Here is a 16,324-nt window from a genome sequence, read left to right on the forward strand (position 1 = left end):
GTCCAGACAGGAGTTTTTCAAAGAAGCATCCATAATAGGTGTGAATGGCTGCATGGAAGTGGGAATATTTATTTTCATTAGCCATGTAAATAGCTTAATAGGAATAGTGTCTTTTTAGAATAAGGGTTAAAACCAGAATATTGTGTCCATGTAGGTGTTGCAAGCTGATTGAGTCCAATGGGACTGATACACAAATTGAAACTGAAGGAACAGTTTAACTGCAGATTTCAGCTGAAGGCTGTTATTTTGCATTTAGAATGTAAGGGTCAGCTTTTTTTTTTGTAATGCAGTCACCTCAATTTAAAGGAAATCCCATGAGTGTATTTTACCTGAAATCGAGGCAGAAAGAAACTAAGAAGGCTGGAGTGCAGGCTGAGTAAAGATGCTGGTAAGGGTAAGATGAACCACGCATCCTCTACAATCAAGAAGATGGTGTCAAAGGTATTCAGAAATATGGCAGGTGAGTTCAGATGTCACATTCATTGTTCTGTACATGGATTAGAACTTAGTTTTTATATTTAATACTTTAACAATGTATAGTTCACATGCTTATTACAAAAGTAACTTTTCTGAAGTAACTACAAGACAAACGTTAACTTGTTGAAAGTTGAATTATTTACTGTATTTGGAAGGTATTGCTGCAGAATGTGAACTGAATCTTCTGAGGCTCATCCCTGGATGCTTCTGGACAGAGTTGAGCTCCTGGTGTAAACCCGCCTCCCTCAACACTGACTGCAAGTGAGTATTTAAGGAGCACAAGTAAAATCAGTATTTAACACTTCAGTGATGAGCTTCCACTTCATGGTCCGTGTTTTTGAAATTCTGTGATATTTAACGAAGTTCTGAGTTTGAGCCACAAAAGATTCGATAGGTTAATTTTTTCAGTATTTTCAACTTCAATTTAAATTGAATTACCTTATTTATTTCAGCCTACCAATGCACAAGATGACCAACACAGACCTGAGCAGCATCCTGAAGAGTGAGGAGGTCCAGAGAGCACTTCGTACACAAGTGAGCACTGCTCAATTCTTGACATTTGTTTTAGTTTGTCAGCTATGATGATGTTCCACTTCAGGTCCGTGTTTCTGAATCCTGATTATATGGAAGTCCTGAGTGACACAAAAAGTTCATTACAAACTTGTAATAAACAAAAACTCTGGACTTTAATGTTGTGACCTTTAGTCTTGTTTGTTCTCTCCATAGATTAAAGCCAAGTTACTCAAACTCAAGAAGAAGCCTGGAAAGAACGGAGCACCTGCAAAACCCAAAATATAAATCTTTAACAGACTGGACTTCTGTTATTAAATAAATTGGTTGATTCAAATGAGTGAGACTTGTTGTTTTAATTCACAAGACTATTTATTTCACATAAGCTAACAAAGATTGCAATCTGTTGGCGCTGTAAGGACACAAGGTAAAGAGAAATATGAAGCACACAGATTGAGCAGCATTTGTCATGATTAAATAATTTGATCATTAGAAAAAGATGGCTTTTCTGGCAGGCCTGCAATGTAGCCCAAAGAGTTGTTCAATACATAGTTAATTTCACTTGGCATGTAGGTGTGTACACTAAATATACAACTATTGATTGCACAACTTCAATACTCAATTAGTACTCAGTATAAACATACATTTTTGCCCATAATACAAATCCAGTCATTAGAGGATGTTGAGATATGGGGTTTGTTGTAGACAGAATGGGTCTCACATTGCTGTCCCGTGGGTGGGTGTGGAAGGCTGATTGAGTCCGATGGTGGTGCACAACCAGCCAGCAAAGTCGACCTGCTCTGCCTCGGACTGTTTGATAAAGGAATGCACCTGAAGAAAAGGAAAGATGTGTGAGATGGTAAAAGAGATTAAGGAAAATTTAGGCGGAATACTGCTAAATATGTACACTTACCATCAACTGTTTGAGGTCTGCTCTCTCTGCAGGATTCTTTATCAAACTGGAAAGGAGACACAAACCAACTTAGACTGTAGTGCATTTTAACACCACTAGGTGGCATGAAGTTTGATTTGCAGATATGAATATTCCAGTGATGTTGTCAGTAAATCAAAGATATCTCCTACATACCATTTATTCACAAAGTCCTGAAATTCAGAACTAAATATCCCAGGTAGCTTTGGCGGAGGCTGAAAATTAAAAAGGTCCAGTCAGCACAGAATTGATCAAATTGTAGGCAAATTTATTACTGCACTGTACACGAGCATACGCAGGGTTCACACTAAGTCTTGATAGTTTGGGAAGTGTATAACTAACTGTTCTGTTTTCATGGTAAGGAATATGCTTGAATCTGAATATTCTGGAAAAATGCTTGACTTTCAACATAATCCACTGTTTGTTCTGCACCACTACTCATGTAAACCAAAATTTTAAGAATTTTTTAATGAAATGATCCCGTCGTAATAGTCATCATTAATAGCCAGATAAGTTCTCTGTTGGTCCCTTACTTTGGAAGTTCATAAGCATTAAATAAACACCTAAACATACGGGTACTGTGAATATGTACAGCTGGTAAAATACAGTGACTTTACACATGGATTGCTGTGGGAATTTTGTCACCTTAATTTTTTGCTGTTGCATTTATAAAAACAATGTAGATGTGATAAAGCCCTCAAGAGTCTAGAAATGTTTGGTTTAGATATCTTGAAAGTGCTTGAATTTTACGCTTAAAAAGCTCTATGAACAGCTCATCATGTGGTCAAATAGGGAAAACTCACCTCATTGACGATGTAATCAAGCAGCTCAAATATCGCCATAGGTGGTCTGCTGTCAGGTCCGTATGCTGGAAGGGTTAAAAACAAACAAAAAAGATCAGCTTCTGCCTTAATTCACTGTCAACCACACCAATCATCACTCAAGGCCACAATAGATGTCACTCAATAGTTTCAACAGAACTTTTGAAATGGTTTCAATCAAAGCTGCTGTAATTTAAAAGGGTAACTCTGCAGAATGACAGGATGAATCATCTCAGACTTACAGCTGCCTGGTCGTCCAGGGGGCCGTGGCTTTGGGGACGATTCACTGGAGGCTGCCTCCCCTTCCACTGGAAAGCCAAAAATCTGTTCCAGTTCCTTAGCATCAGGCGGAGGGATAGGGAAGCGTCCAATGGCCATTTCAACCAGGGACAGCCCCATACTCCAGATGTCCGACTGAACGGAGTAATGGGTGCCTTGTAAACGCTCCGGCTGCACAACACACACGTGATTAATGTCGCCATTATAAGCGGCACTGATTTGTGCATTAATCACAAAGTTCAGGTAAAATACAGCAGAATAACAAAAAAACAACAGGCTGAAGCAAAACTGAAATTCATTATACTCTGACATGTACATGCTGTTGTGTTAAAACAAACGACTGTAAGTTGGGGATTTTAGAAATTAACATTTGATAAGAAACACCTTTAGAGCTCTACATTAAATCATCTTATCAGTGGTATAAATCAGTGGTTCCCTTACTTTTTTCCTTAAGGGTAAACTGATGACCCCTGAGTAAGTGACATATTTTGTGGACATTTTATGTTATATTCTAGGGGAGGAAGTAACCAGTTACAACTACTCGTGTTTTGAGTACAAGTCTGTAATTTTACTCTTAAGTATGCATGACACTATGTAATCTACTTCACTACTGAAAACCCAACCTGTGTTCTGATTTTTTGTTGTCAATATGGCTATATGACTGCCAATGGGCCAATGAAAACCATGATGTTTATACAAAAAACACTGCAACAGCGCAGGTTTGGAGAGGTTTTAGAAATCTTTTTATAAAATTCTGTTTGTAGTATTATTATTATTATTATTATTATTATTATTATTATTATTATTATTATTATTATTATTTACAATCACACATACTTAACAGGCCTCTTTTTTTGACAAATTTGGTACTTTCTTCTCTCTCGTGCTTGGCCATAGGCTGGTTGAACTGTGTACTTTTGTAATGCAGAACGAGGCTATTTGGCTACGAGTGAAGGCTTTGATAATAAAGCTTGTGTTCAAGTCTATTCTGTGAGATTTTTTAAACTTAATAGAAAAAATACATCCAAATGATAATAATGATGATAATAATAATAATAAAGGCAACTTTAAAATAATTAAATGCTATTTTGAAAAGAATGAAATGCTGGTCTTGCAACCAGGACTCCCAGGTTGGGAATCAGTGGTATAAATTATGTAAAGTGCACAGTTTGTGTCTACATGTGGGCCAACTTTTCACACTGCAGATGCTGAAAAGATAAAAGGCCTGCTCGGCATGAAGCCTGTGCATAAAGCCAGTCCCAGCTGATCTGTGAGTCATAGAAATTGTGAATGAAGTCTGAACTGGGGACTCCGGTTGCCTTAGACATATAAATCTCTTTGACCTACTACAGCTGTAACAAGAATCCTAAAGGCTAATGTGTGAATAAAAGCAGCAGGGAAGGAGGAGTGTGTCCATTTTGACTCACAGACATGTAAGAGCGAGTGCCCACAAAGGAATTGGCCATGGAGTCTATGAGCTGTCCGCTCACTCCAAAGTCACACAGCTTGATCTCACCGCGGGAATTCACAAGGATGTTAGAGGGCTTGACATCTGAAAGAGGGACATGCAGTATTCAGAAGAACATGGTGGGCAAGTGTTCAACAGGGAACAGTGAAAGCACCACAGAACAAACTGCTGCAAAGGCTCAGCAGCGCATGTTGTGCTGCTTGTTGGATGCTTGTCTGTTTTAACATCTCCTTTCATCATTCATATGTACGACACTGAGTGCAACATAGATCCAGTCTGTGCAGCTGAAACAGGGAAATTACTGTGAGGGAAGGATCAATACTCTGCCCCGGGTCATTTAAAGAAGACTGCTGTTCTTGCATTTAAAGGTCTTGTAACCTTTACAAATCTCATTATATTTCTAACATGTTTTAGTAAATGAAATAGTGACTGACCTCTGTGCATAATCTTGTGTTTCTCCCTCAGGTATGAGAGCCCTTTAATGACCTGGAAAGACAAACATTGCATATCAGTGTAGTAAGGATTCAGATTATTTGGTAGTGCAAAAGACATAATGTACTTCTGCATATGCATTTATGACAGAAAACAGTTTTCTATCCAAAAACAAAATAAATATAGCTGCAGTGTGACGACAAGAGCATGAAACCGTTAGGAGAGGTGTTGGAGCTACCCACAGCGATGCTGACTTTGCCAAGGATCTGCTCTGGGATCTTGCCTGCCTTCTTCAGCGACTGGTCCAGGGAGCCGCCGTCCTACAGCCAGCAGGGAAGGAAAATATGGAGAGCATAAAAATATCATTTGTGAAATTCAACACATCCAAACCGAGCTGGTTTGTTTCAATAAACGCAAGTTTGTACATGGAAGAGAACATGCTTGCAGCGCAGTCTGTGAAGCAGCACTCAGAGTGAATGCTGTGTAAATACGCTAACAGGCGTAACATATTAAAGATAAGTACCATATGCTCCATGCAGATGCTGATTTCGCCGTCGCTGTAGAAAGCGCCATAGAAGCCCACAATGTAGGGGGAGTTGCACTCATGTAGCACCTGCAGCTCCCTAATGATCTGATTCCTGATGGCTGGTTTGATCTCCAGATGGATCAGCTGGAACACAGGAGACATCAGGTTTTATTTATGTTCTCACATCACACAGAGCATAATAATTAAGAGTTACAATGTTCCTGCTCTGTGCACACACACACACATCCACACACACACACACACACACACACACACACACACACACACACACACACACACACACACACACACACACACACACACAAGAACATCAGATGCAATACATGTTATGATCACAGGGAAAAATGTTTTAATATGGACACATACACCGGAGAGTGTTGGATGTCAGTTTCTGGCTTCATGTTGCCTGTTTCCACTGAAAATGACATGAAGCCTGATGATTTGTCGCTGGTAGTCTGAACATACCATCAGTGCTAAATTCAGATTTATTGCTCACATCTGCTTTTTTGGTGTTTTGTTTGGTTATTCACATTATCTCATAAATGTGGCCAATATCAGATTCCAGAATGAATGATGTCTTGGTCATGAAATTACCTGCCAGGTTTTTAATTATGACTTTTGCGGAGTATTTCCTGGTACATCTCTATGAAGGTGTGTGTAGATGCAGAGTCTGAGCCAGGGGTGGTGGGATTGTGACATGAATGGCTTCATGGAAAAAAAAATTCATCAAAAATTTCAGGATGTCAAGCGCTGCTTTTAATTTGTCAGCGTCTTTCCACATGAGTACTGTGTAATATTAGACCTATATCTGATTTAGGACTATATATGAAAGTAGCATAAATCAAAAAGATCAGACTTCACATTCCCTGAAAACAGTGATGATGCCTGTAAAAATCAATGCCTGTCTGATATACTCAGGAAAATGGCAAAAATGGCTGTTTTAACAAAATGTATTCACTACAGTGCTCCCTGTAATCAGCCACCAGGGCCGCAGCTTACCTTCCTCGCCATAATCAGACCAGAGGGTCGGTGGGAGACCTTGAAGACAACTCCTCCGTTGCCTGCACCCAGCTCACAGATCTTCTCAAAGTCATCGTCCTTCAGCTCTCCCACCTTCTGCTTCTGTGTCAGAAAGGCCTCCAGGCGTTTCCGCTGCTGCTCATCCAATTCAAGCTCCTCTAGTTTCTTCTGCAGTGCCTCCAAGTTTGTTCTTAGAAAGAAGACAAAGAAAGACACAGAGAGAAAGATGAGTGGTTCATGTATTATTAATGTATTCTTACCTAAATAAAAACGTCCTCGAGTCTATTCAGACAGAACTTTTGCAGATGTTCTTTTGCAAAAGTACTGGCTGTTCCCACATGAAATAATCCACGGTGAGTCCAGATCTACTGTATCTAGGCCTATTCCTTCCCAGATCTCGATGTGAGGGAGCTCCGAGGCCCGCTCAGCGCTGACTCTTCTCCCTTGATGCTGTTGTCATGGCGATGCATTTCCTTGAGAAATCAATTGTGGAGTGAACTGTTCTGACGTGCTGCTCTTTGACCTCTCCTTCACCTCTCAAAACACTGTGCACACTGCAACACAAAGCCAGTCAAAGCTTTTATCATGACCTCGAAAAAAAAAGGTAATTAAAAAGCCAATGAGTTATTTCAACTTATTAGATGTCAAAGCGCCGGTCTGTAAAGAGATTTTTTTCTCATTGAAAAATCTGGAGTGTGATGTCAAGGCACAAATGAGCAATTTTGACTAAATGTTTGTTAATGCAAAGCTATGCTGCCAGAGAATAAAACAAAATCATGCAAGATCTGATGTGTTCATATGCCTGCAAGTGTACAAGCCACTGTCAGCTGTTCCATTTCAGCTTTTAATAAAGAATACATCTTTGTTTAAGTGCCAGTGTTAATATGAAGACGATTTTCTTCTAGCTCAATGCTAATTATGCTTTTTTCTTTAAATGTTTGTACTTTATCACGACTCAGTGGAGTGAAGGTAGAGCAGGGCAGTGTGCTCTACTCTCCATACAGCAAAGAGAGGGTTAAGTGGTTTTATTTTTGACAGCAGGCCTGCATATCCATGGAGACGAGGTGCTGAGTTTGAGTTGGCTGTGGGTAGCGTGGGCGTTTTGTCGACAAGAGCTGGGGGTGGAGGAGGCCGGAGATATGGAGAAGAAGAAGAGCAGCCTGAAACACACTCCACACAATACGTATGTGGGAGGGACTACAGTAGCTGCACACTGCAGCACCCCCCCTCTGGGTGCAGGAAGAAGTGAGCACGACGCTGGCCTTTTGTGCTCCATCCACACAATGTCCAAGGACATCCAGTAGAACTTGAATGCAAAAGACTTTCTGCAGCTTGGCATTGCTTTTATCAAAATGTGCCTGTGACTGTGAGCCACATGTGCAGTATAAATTTGTGAGGTTTTGCCTTGTGGCCTGGGTTGCAAAAGAACTCCCCCGCTTTAACCTCTACTTCTTTTTATTTATATTATGAAATCTGGCTTCCTGCCAGTGTAGCAAGCTACACAAATGAAACAAATGTCCTTGTTTCATTGCCTGACTTCTGTGTTTTAAAGGGTTAGTTTAGAGTCACTTAAGTCACACAATGACACAAACAAACTTACTGATTGAGGCAACAGAAGACTAGCAAGTTCTGCCATGTAAAATGACTGATTTTGCCAAAGGAGTCTGGTGGCTTTGGTGAATACTTGGCTTCTATAACAATGGTTTTCTGTCAGAAAAGGTGAGGACAATGGAAGGTGAAAATATTTTAAATACAGTGTGCATTTAAACAGACATTGTGTTTTATGGGGAATGTTGCAGTTTGCTGTTTGAAAAGGCTGTCTGACAGCAAAGTAAAGCAGTAAAAATATTCTAAATATAACATTCATTTTTTTAAGTGGCCCCACGATTAAACTAAATAGACTTTTGTCTGCAAGAACACACAGCACTGTTTAAAGTGGGTACACATAACTGTCATATTGTGATGATTTTGAAGGTTCTCGTGGACAAAAGTGGTAGTATTTAATCATAATCACAAAATATAATGTCAAAAATACAGTTATCTAGAGAAAAATCTCCACCTCTTTCTTTTTAACTGGCTCACTGTAACTTTGCCTGGAAAAATGTAAACATGGGCCTTTTTGGTCGGCATGTCGTAAATCATTTCTTATTTCCAGGAGACTCAAACCCAGTGACTGGCATTAAACATAACTATAGAAATGGCTAATCCTTTATTAGTGGACTTGTTTGCTTATGTCAGTCACATAGACCCATCAGTACTAAATTTAAACAGTTTCATAACCAGTTAAAAACTCCTTGTAGTGTGTTTAAAGTGCAGGGAAATGAATGCCTTTGCACCACAAGTATGCATATCTCTGAGTACCACAAACAAACACCAATACCTTTGGAGTAAAAGAGGATATGGTAAGTGGTATTTAACCATTGAATGAGAACTAGCAGCTACGGTTGTTACATGGGTTAATCATTGACTTCCTTTTCACACATTCACACTTTGCTATATCACTGTTCATCTGAGCATCCACACCTTTCTGAATAAAAAAAATACAAAGATTCTCTTAGAGTATATATTCTGTACGTTTGGATGTACAGCATGTGATAGTAGGATCTTATCCAAGATTTTAGAAAATAGCAAATTGCCCGAGCAAATCTACAGGACCCAGAACAGGTTGTTTTTATTTGTTCTCAGATCTCCTCTGATAATATTACATGCTTGGCTGGCACTGTGTAGGCCACTCAGTACACTTCTCCCATGGCTGCCAGCCATTTCACGCTGAGAAACCATTTGGCGGGCAGTAAAGGCAATTCCTTTTCACCAGAGTGGAATGGTCTGCTCTCAATAAGAGGCTCATCGATTGCATTAAGCTCATCTTCACCCAATATGCAACACCTGCGCTGCCAGTGTGAGCATCAGATCCTCCTGTGTGCTGCTCCAAATGACCCAAAATAATGTGCTAAACATGAGCATTTCCTCCCCTCTCTGTTCAGAACTGGTCGGTTTTCTCTTGTTTGTTGTGTTTTCATCCTTATATCTACAGTACACAACCAACTTGACGTGTCACAGATGAAAAAGCACAGATGCAATTAATACAATTTATTATGAGTGATTTCATTTACCTGCTTCTGTTTCTGAGTCCTGGATTTAGGCATTGCCAGCTCACTGGGTAAAGGACAGAGCCATCATAATGTTATTAGTAACACCTGTGCTTTTTCCTCTGTGACAACTCAAAACGTCTGCTGTGTAGCAGACCTGCTGGGTGGAACTTTGCTGATGAGGTCGTTAAACTCAGTGTATTAATATGAATGATGGAGGTGTAAACTGAGAGGAGGCGCAATCAGCCAAAATATTAAACACCTGCAGGGATGAACCAATCAATTGTCTGCTATATATATTTCTACTTAGGAATAGAATAACAAGGGCTCAGGCTGAGTCGTGACAAACTGCAGACAGCTACAGCCTAAGGACGTCTATTCAAAGTCTGCATGGAACACTGGAAAGTGCTCCAAGAAAAAGAACATGAGAACCCATACAGGCCTAATGCTCCAATCTTTAACATCGCAACTACAGCAGCCCCAAACATACGCACCCATTCTATTACACCACATGTAGCGCAAAGCATGAACATACTTAGACGTCACGTAGACCGCTTCAGCCAGTTGCTGAACATTATCGCCATACTGGTTCGGTCAAAACTGGCATGTCAGCAAATACCTGTGAACGGGAGAGCTGCCGTTTTTCTGGATCAAGAGCGCTACAATGTTTACATTTCCCAACTGATTTCACTTCATAATGTTATATTCAAAGAGATGATCTACAGGGAGTAGTAAAAAAAGTTTAATCCACCTTGATCATGAACCCTTGAATATAAAAACCACCATTTGAAACCAGTTGAAAAATGTCCAAAAACTCCAGCTCTCCACAAACAAATAACCCTTTCACCTTTTGGATCCTTAAGTCTCTTGCAGAACTATAATTAGGAAATCGGGGAATACGAAAAAAATTTGGTTGGCACATCTGCCTTATTAGACATTTATACATGCATCAGCCAGCTTCTCCATAACACCTTCAAGGTCAGGTGGCCATTGACTACTTCTCTCAGACATAAACATCATTTTTCATTTGAGCTTTTAAGAGGTTGTCTTTATGATGAAATGTGAAAAGTCTAACCACTGGAGGTGATACGAGGAAGAGGGCACTTTAGGACACAATGTACATCTGGAGTTGCTCAAAAACCCAAGCCTAAAGCCTAATTGCTCTACTGGCCTATTCAACCTTTTAACCCTTTTAACAACCTCAATTCAACGCTTAAAATTTATACATTTATAAATATGAAAAAAAAAAAAAAAAAATGGTAAATGCAACATTGTGTTTATTAAGACAACAAGCTACTTCTAAGTTTATGGGAGTTCGCATTATTTGATGATTAAGATCATCATTTTATTAGTGAGATAATGAGCCCATGTATTGGTGATATCTGTTGTTAAGCACAGTGATATTTATTTTATTAAAAAGTTTCCACTCAGGCTGTTTAAGTGGAAGAAATTTAGAAGTGAATGAAAAATGTTTAAGGAAATGTGTTAATTAAAACAACAACCTATTTCTAATCTAACATCACAAAGGTGTTGTGTTTTATCCGTACATTTGTGATGTTATTTTTCCAGTTGTACAAGTGGAGAAAAAAAAGTGCATTGTGCAATATTTTATACATTTAAATTCCTAGATTTACAGGCAAAATGTCTGGCCCGTCTCAAAAAGTAATTTAATAGGCCCGGTCTAGAGTCTCTGCATTAACTTCTCGTCTAATAAAATATTGAATCAGGGTTTAATGGGTTTGGCTCCAGCACCTTCTTTGGTACCCTCATTATTAAATAAATGAAATTTAACTTGTGAAGCTGTGACTGTGCACCTACAACAAATATTGTTATCCCTGTTCCTTTTTCATGTGGGCGTGCAAGAGTTTTGTTTTATGCAGTGTTAGGGAACATAATGTGTGCACAGTGTGAGGGACGTCTGTGTGCCTGCAGACCAGTCATCAACCAGCCTGAAAACAGGATTTGCTTTTCCTCAGAGCCTCAGACAGCTCAAAGTGTGTAGACCCAGATAAAACTGTCTTTTTATGGAAAAGAGGTCTGAGTGACATCAGGCTGCATGGCTTTCTGTCAGCAGTGTCAGTCTGAGTGTCACACACCACAATACCGCAGTATTACTGGACACACACACACACACATTGTGAGCCCCTGCTGTGACGGGAAGAGGGATCCCTCCACAACAGAGACTGCATCGTGACATGCTGCTGCTCCTCGGCCTCAGCAGCCAGCAGGAATGTGCTCAGCTCCGGCCAAACATTATGTCATCAACAACTTCTACTGTGCAAAGCCAAGGCACAACTCCCCTGTTCAACATTTTTAACATGCTGATCCTACAACATAAAAGCCTGAACTGTGTTTAATGTCTGTAACTCTCTTTTATGATATAGTAGAGTGTATAGACAAATATATATGTGGTACTAAGTTTATTCATTGTAACGGAAGCTCTCCTCAAATTTCAGTTTAATATTAAAATGTTACAAAATAATGGCAGTGATGTTTTCTATCCAATGTCAGAAAATGTCGACACGTTTATGACAAAAAATGATTAGAGCTGATTCAATTAGTTGATTAAGTGATTAGTCAGTTATAGAGACGTAACAATATATAGAATATTGAAATAAAAAATTGCTTCAATACTGTAGGACTGTGACAATATTTACCATGATTTATACAATTATTTTATTTTATTTTTTATTTTGTTTAAAAAAAAAACTGCTACTCAGGGCTACATTGCTCTTGCTTTGGAGTTGAACAACATAATTCAAGAATTCATGGCCAAAGACAATTCATGACAACTTTTGGCACATGCTCAGGTCACTACTGATATTATTTAAGTAATGAAAGAAGAAGCACTTTAAGTTAATAGGAAAAAAACAATTTCATAGGAACAAAGAATCCTGTAAACACTGGATTTATTATTAATGAAAATGTGATAAATATTGTATCATGGACTTTTTATTGTTATTTTATCCTACCTTGAGTTTTTTTCCATCATTCACAGAAAATTATTTGGCAAGTCGTTTTCAAGCAAAAGTGTTAAATATTTGATGGTTTGTTAATTTGAAGATTTGCTGCTTTTCATTGTCTTAAATAATTATAAACTGCATATCTGACTGAATAGAGTTATATTTATATTTATTATTTGCAGCGCAGGATTTGATTTTAGACCATTGCTTTTTGAGTAATTCATTACAAAAGACCCAAATGGCCTTCGGATGTATGATCAAATGATGCAACAACGAAAACATTCCACCTCTACATCACGTTAGAAAACCAGCCATCTCGAGGGATGACATGTTATGTAATTCTCATCTCAACTGATCCAGCTTGTTGCTGGACTGACTGGGCCTCTCTCTGCACTGAACTGAGAACTGTGAGAGCATGTTGTCAAAACAGTTTAATATCTCCATTACTGTGTTTTGTGAAACGTTGGTGGTGGTGGTGGGAGCAGGCCTACACACAGAACTTCTTCAACACACAGATACATTATTCTACACACTGCCTCCCTGCAAAAGGTCGACCTCTGACTAATCACACCGTCCACACTAAGTGGGCTGTTAGAGTGACGGAGCGACCTGCTCATTCATGACACCATGAGGAGATGACCTGAGGACCTGAGAGCTGCACATTAAAGATCCTTTTCACAGCAGATATTTGGATTTGTTGTCACAGGAAAATCACAGCAGATACAAATGTTGTTCAGGATGCCTCAGATCCTATAAGTAAGCCAGCATCCACAACAGACCTGTATCATAGCAGCCATATTGTCATGAAATAGTAGGGTTATCAGTGATGCTAATTAAGGCTCTGTTCCATTCAGGTCAGTCAGAGTCGGGATGCTCAATGGAAGGCAGTCATATATATTTAATGTTATTAATTACACCTGTGCTTTTTCCTGCTATGTCTTCTGTGAAAAAGTCTATCAGCAACAATGTTTAGATTTGTTCTGTAATCAAAATAGCAAAAACTAAAAGTAGTGCATGACATGATTAATTGATAAACATAAATTTAATGAACCATTTGCATTTATCAAGCAACAATGCCAAAGATTTACTGCTGCCAGCTTCTGGAATATGAGAATTGTTGGTTGGGTTTTTGATCACAGGTTAGGGATGAAATTCCTACGTCAGTTACCAGAAAATGTATCTCTAACTATCATCAATGTCATGTATTATATTTACACAACACATGGTGTTACACAACTAAATATGAGCTGTAGTTCCTTCATGCTACACACACATACAACATATATACAGATAACTAATTACATTCTACAAATAAAACTACTTATAATGCTGCACCAAATTTCTTGGCGTAATGTTTCTTATTGATGACTTAAAGATAATCAAATAAGTATTTGCGTCCTGATTACACATGTCAGCCTTAATTTTACAGTTTGATGCACCCTCATTATCACTGTGACACTGCTGCAGAGTGGTGCATGTCCAAGATGAAGTGTTGTGTTTTATACTCAGTCTCAAACACTGGACAGTTACATTTCATTTTATTATTTATACCAATATTAGCAATACTAATACTGATATTCTCTTATGATACCTAATCATTTAAGTCATTGATCAAGCATACATGCCAGACTGTTTGATGGTTTCAGTTTCTTAAATGTGAAGAGTTGGTGCTTCTCTCTGTTTCAAATAATTGTAAATTAAATATCCTTGTGTTTTGGCCAAAATGTCTGACAGAAAATGTTGTTTGTAGATAAAAGTTTGGGCCCTGAGGCTTTTGTTTTTACTATTTTCTTACATTTTATAGTATAAATGATTAATTTGAAAATATATCAAGTAATTAATTAATAATGAAAATGACCATTAGTTGCATCTCTACAGCTGGTCAGAATAACCTGTTTGAAGGTTTCACCTTGGACTCTGGGAACTTATGCAATCAATTATTCGATCATTAAAAAAATCATCTCAATATATTAATCGATAATAGGCTACTGAAGATGATCATTAGTTGCAGCCCAAGTGCAAACCTCACGCACGCGCATACACACACACAAACCCGATTCAGACTCTCACATTATTGATCAAAGATAGAAGTTCATACGTACTGTAAAGGGAGTATTCAGTTATCTGTTATTGCAGATGTTGCTGCATATTGAACCTAATCGTGCATAAATGCTGAATCAGTAATCGATACCCCTCGTGCACTGATGTGAATGTCAGCAGTAGTTGAGTACTGACACTCACTCTGTGGCTCCGGTGCCGTTGATAGTGTTTCCATCGGGGATCGGGTTGAGTTGGATCGGCTCTGGCTTCCTTCTCTTCTGCATGTTACACACAAGAAGAACCCAGCTGCTCTACGATGAAGACTGCGGGAGCTGTGAGGATGGAGACCGCAGAAAAAGAAGAAGAAGAAGAAGAAGAAGAGCTGCTCTGGTATCAAACAACCACAGTCAGGTCACTGTACACACACTGACAGAAGAAGAAGACACACATACACACACACACACAGTACTGAGCTGGAGGAGCTGATATTTCTTCTTAATGGGTGGATGTGAATGATCCGGGAGTTGAAACGTCACAAAAATATTTACATTCGTCTTCCGGACAGCATGGCTGTGGTTGGGGCAGCGCCCCCTCTGCTGGTGATGGCTGGTATTACCATGCTGTCACCACAATAACACGTTCATTCAGACAAGTGGAAGCAGGGCTGAGGCTTAATACTTAACAGTACTCCACTACAATATGTGAGTATCATCAGCATAATGTGCCAAAAGTATAAACGTAGCGTACTCATTGGGCAGTAAAAAGTTCTCTGTCAGTGTTTTATTATTATATCTGATGTTTTTGAATTAATATGACTGCTGCATTAACGTGCATGATGCATTTTACTTTTGTAGTTGTTTAAAGGGATAGTTCAACCAAAAATGAAATTGTCTACTCACTCTCATGTTGATTGAAGGCCGGTTTTTAGTTTTTTAGTCTACAAAACACTTCTGGAGTTTTGCAGAAAAACAGCATTGCAATACTTTGAGTGAATAAAATGTAATAAATAAATAAATAAATAAATAAATCATAAAATGCCCCTGTAAAGTATTTTTTGTGCAGATTCACGACTGTGTGCTGAAGGACCTCTGTGATTCACAATTCTTGAAAAACCTTTTTGTGAATGCAGTCTCTCAAGAACGGCATCAGGGATTTTTTTTCACACTCGACACAATGAACTGATTAGACTTTGGTGGTCAAAGGCTTAAGTCACAGTGAGCTCACCAAACACATTTTGCTATAATTCAAGATTTAATACACAAATAATTATAAAATGATAATAGGATAAAAATGATCAGGTGATGAGATTTTATAGCCAAAAGGTCAAAGGTCAACTCCACTGTGACATCATAATGTTCAGCTCCCTATCAGTCCTCTATCCTCCTAAAAACAATCTCCAAGTGAGAGCAGCATATTTCTCACTGGAAACTGAATGGCATTTTGCCAAAAAACTAAAAAACAGTGCCTTTTATTAAATTCTCTCAATGTTACAGGTCAACATACTGGTAAGTTCCATATTAAATTCACTACATATGTCAGAAACTGCAAGTTTACTCACCTCATGTCCTCAATGACAGCAAGTGGTTCAGTTTGACCTACTTTTGGTAGCACCACCCACATCCTTGTCTACAAATAGAGGACTGGACCACAATTCGTCCTCTTTGTCTCCAGACTTTTCTATCCTGACTGAGTGATTGTAGGTGTTTGCCATGTGTCTTTTGAGAAATGATCAATGTTGGTAACATTT

The 16,324-nt window shown here is 38.8% G+C and overlaps 1 protein-coding gene and 2 non-coding genes across 3 annotated transcripts; 2 read left to right on the top strand and 1 right to left on the bottom strand.

The window, feature by feature from the left end:
- Window positions 1–778: 778 nt before the first annotated feature.
- On the top strand, window positions 779–850 carry LOC146316650 (small nucleolar RNA SNORD18). Its single transcript, XR_014771809.1, has one exon. It is a non-coding gene; the product is annotated as a small nucleolar RNA SNORD18 (small nucleolar RNA).
- A 200-nt stretch (window positions 851–1,050) lies between these two features.
- On the top strand, window positions 1,051–1,117 carry LOC146316651 (small nucleolar RNA SNORD18). Its single transcript, XR_014771811.1, has one exon. It is a non-coding gene; the product is annotated as a small nucleolar RNA SNORD18 (small nucleolar RNA).
- A 207-nt stretch (window positions 1,118–1,324) lies between these two features.
- map2k1 (mitogen-activated protein kinase kinase 1) lies at window positions 1,325–15,101 on the bottom strand. Its single transcript, XM_084734644.1, has 11 exons — window positions 14,779–15,101; window positions 6,465–6,675; window positions 5,442–5,588; window positions 5,161–5,238; window positions 4,921–4,972; window positions 4,446–4,570; window positions 2,982–3,189; window positions 2,722–2,786; window positions 2,075–2,133; window positions 1,901–1,946; window positions 1,325–1,818 (listed from the first exon to the last, which is right to left on the bottom strand). Exons 1-11 carry the CDS (start codon window positions 14,859–14,861, stop codon window positions 1,705–1,707), a joined length of 1,188 nt encoding a protein of 395 aa, XP_084590770.1. The 5' UTR covers window positions 14,862–15,101; the 3' UTR covers window positions 1,325–1,704.
- Between the last annotated feature and the right edge of the window lie 1,223 nt (window positions 15,102–16,324).

This window comes from Lutjanus erythropterus, chromosome 13, assembly GCF_056507025.1.
Source record: "Lutjanus erythropterus isolate fLutEry1 chromosome 13, fLutEry1.hap2, whole genome shotgun sequence".
Lineage (NCBI taxonomy): Eukaryota > Metazoa > Chordata > Actinopteri > Lutjaniformes > Lutjanidae > Lutjanus > Lutjanus erythropterus.

Bases quoted from the DNA above. Each gene is read 5' to 3' on its own strand.
- map2k1 (XM_084734644.1), bottom strand. From the start codon at position 14,861: ATGCAGAAGAGAAGGAAGCCAGAGCCGATCCAACTCAACCCGATCCCC. The intron at 5,589-6,464 runs GTAAGCTGCGGC...CCTGTGTTCCAG, and splicing joins GTCTGATTATGGCGAGGAAG to CTGATCCATCTGGAGATCAA. The intron at 4,973-5,160 runs GTGGGTAGCTCC...TTGTCTTTCCAG, and splicing joins TTGGCAAAGTCAGCATCGCT to GTCATTAAAGGGCTCTCATA.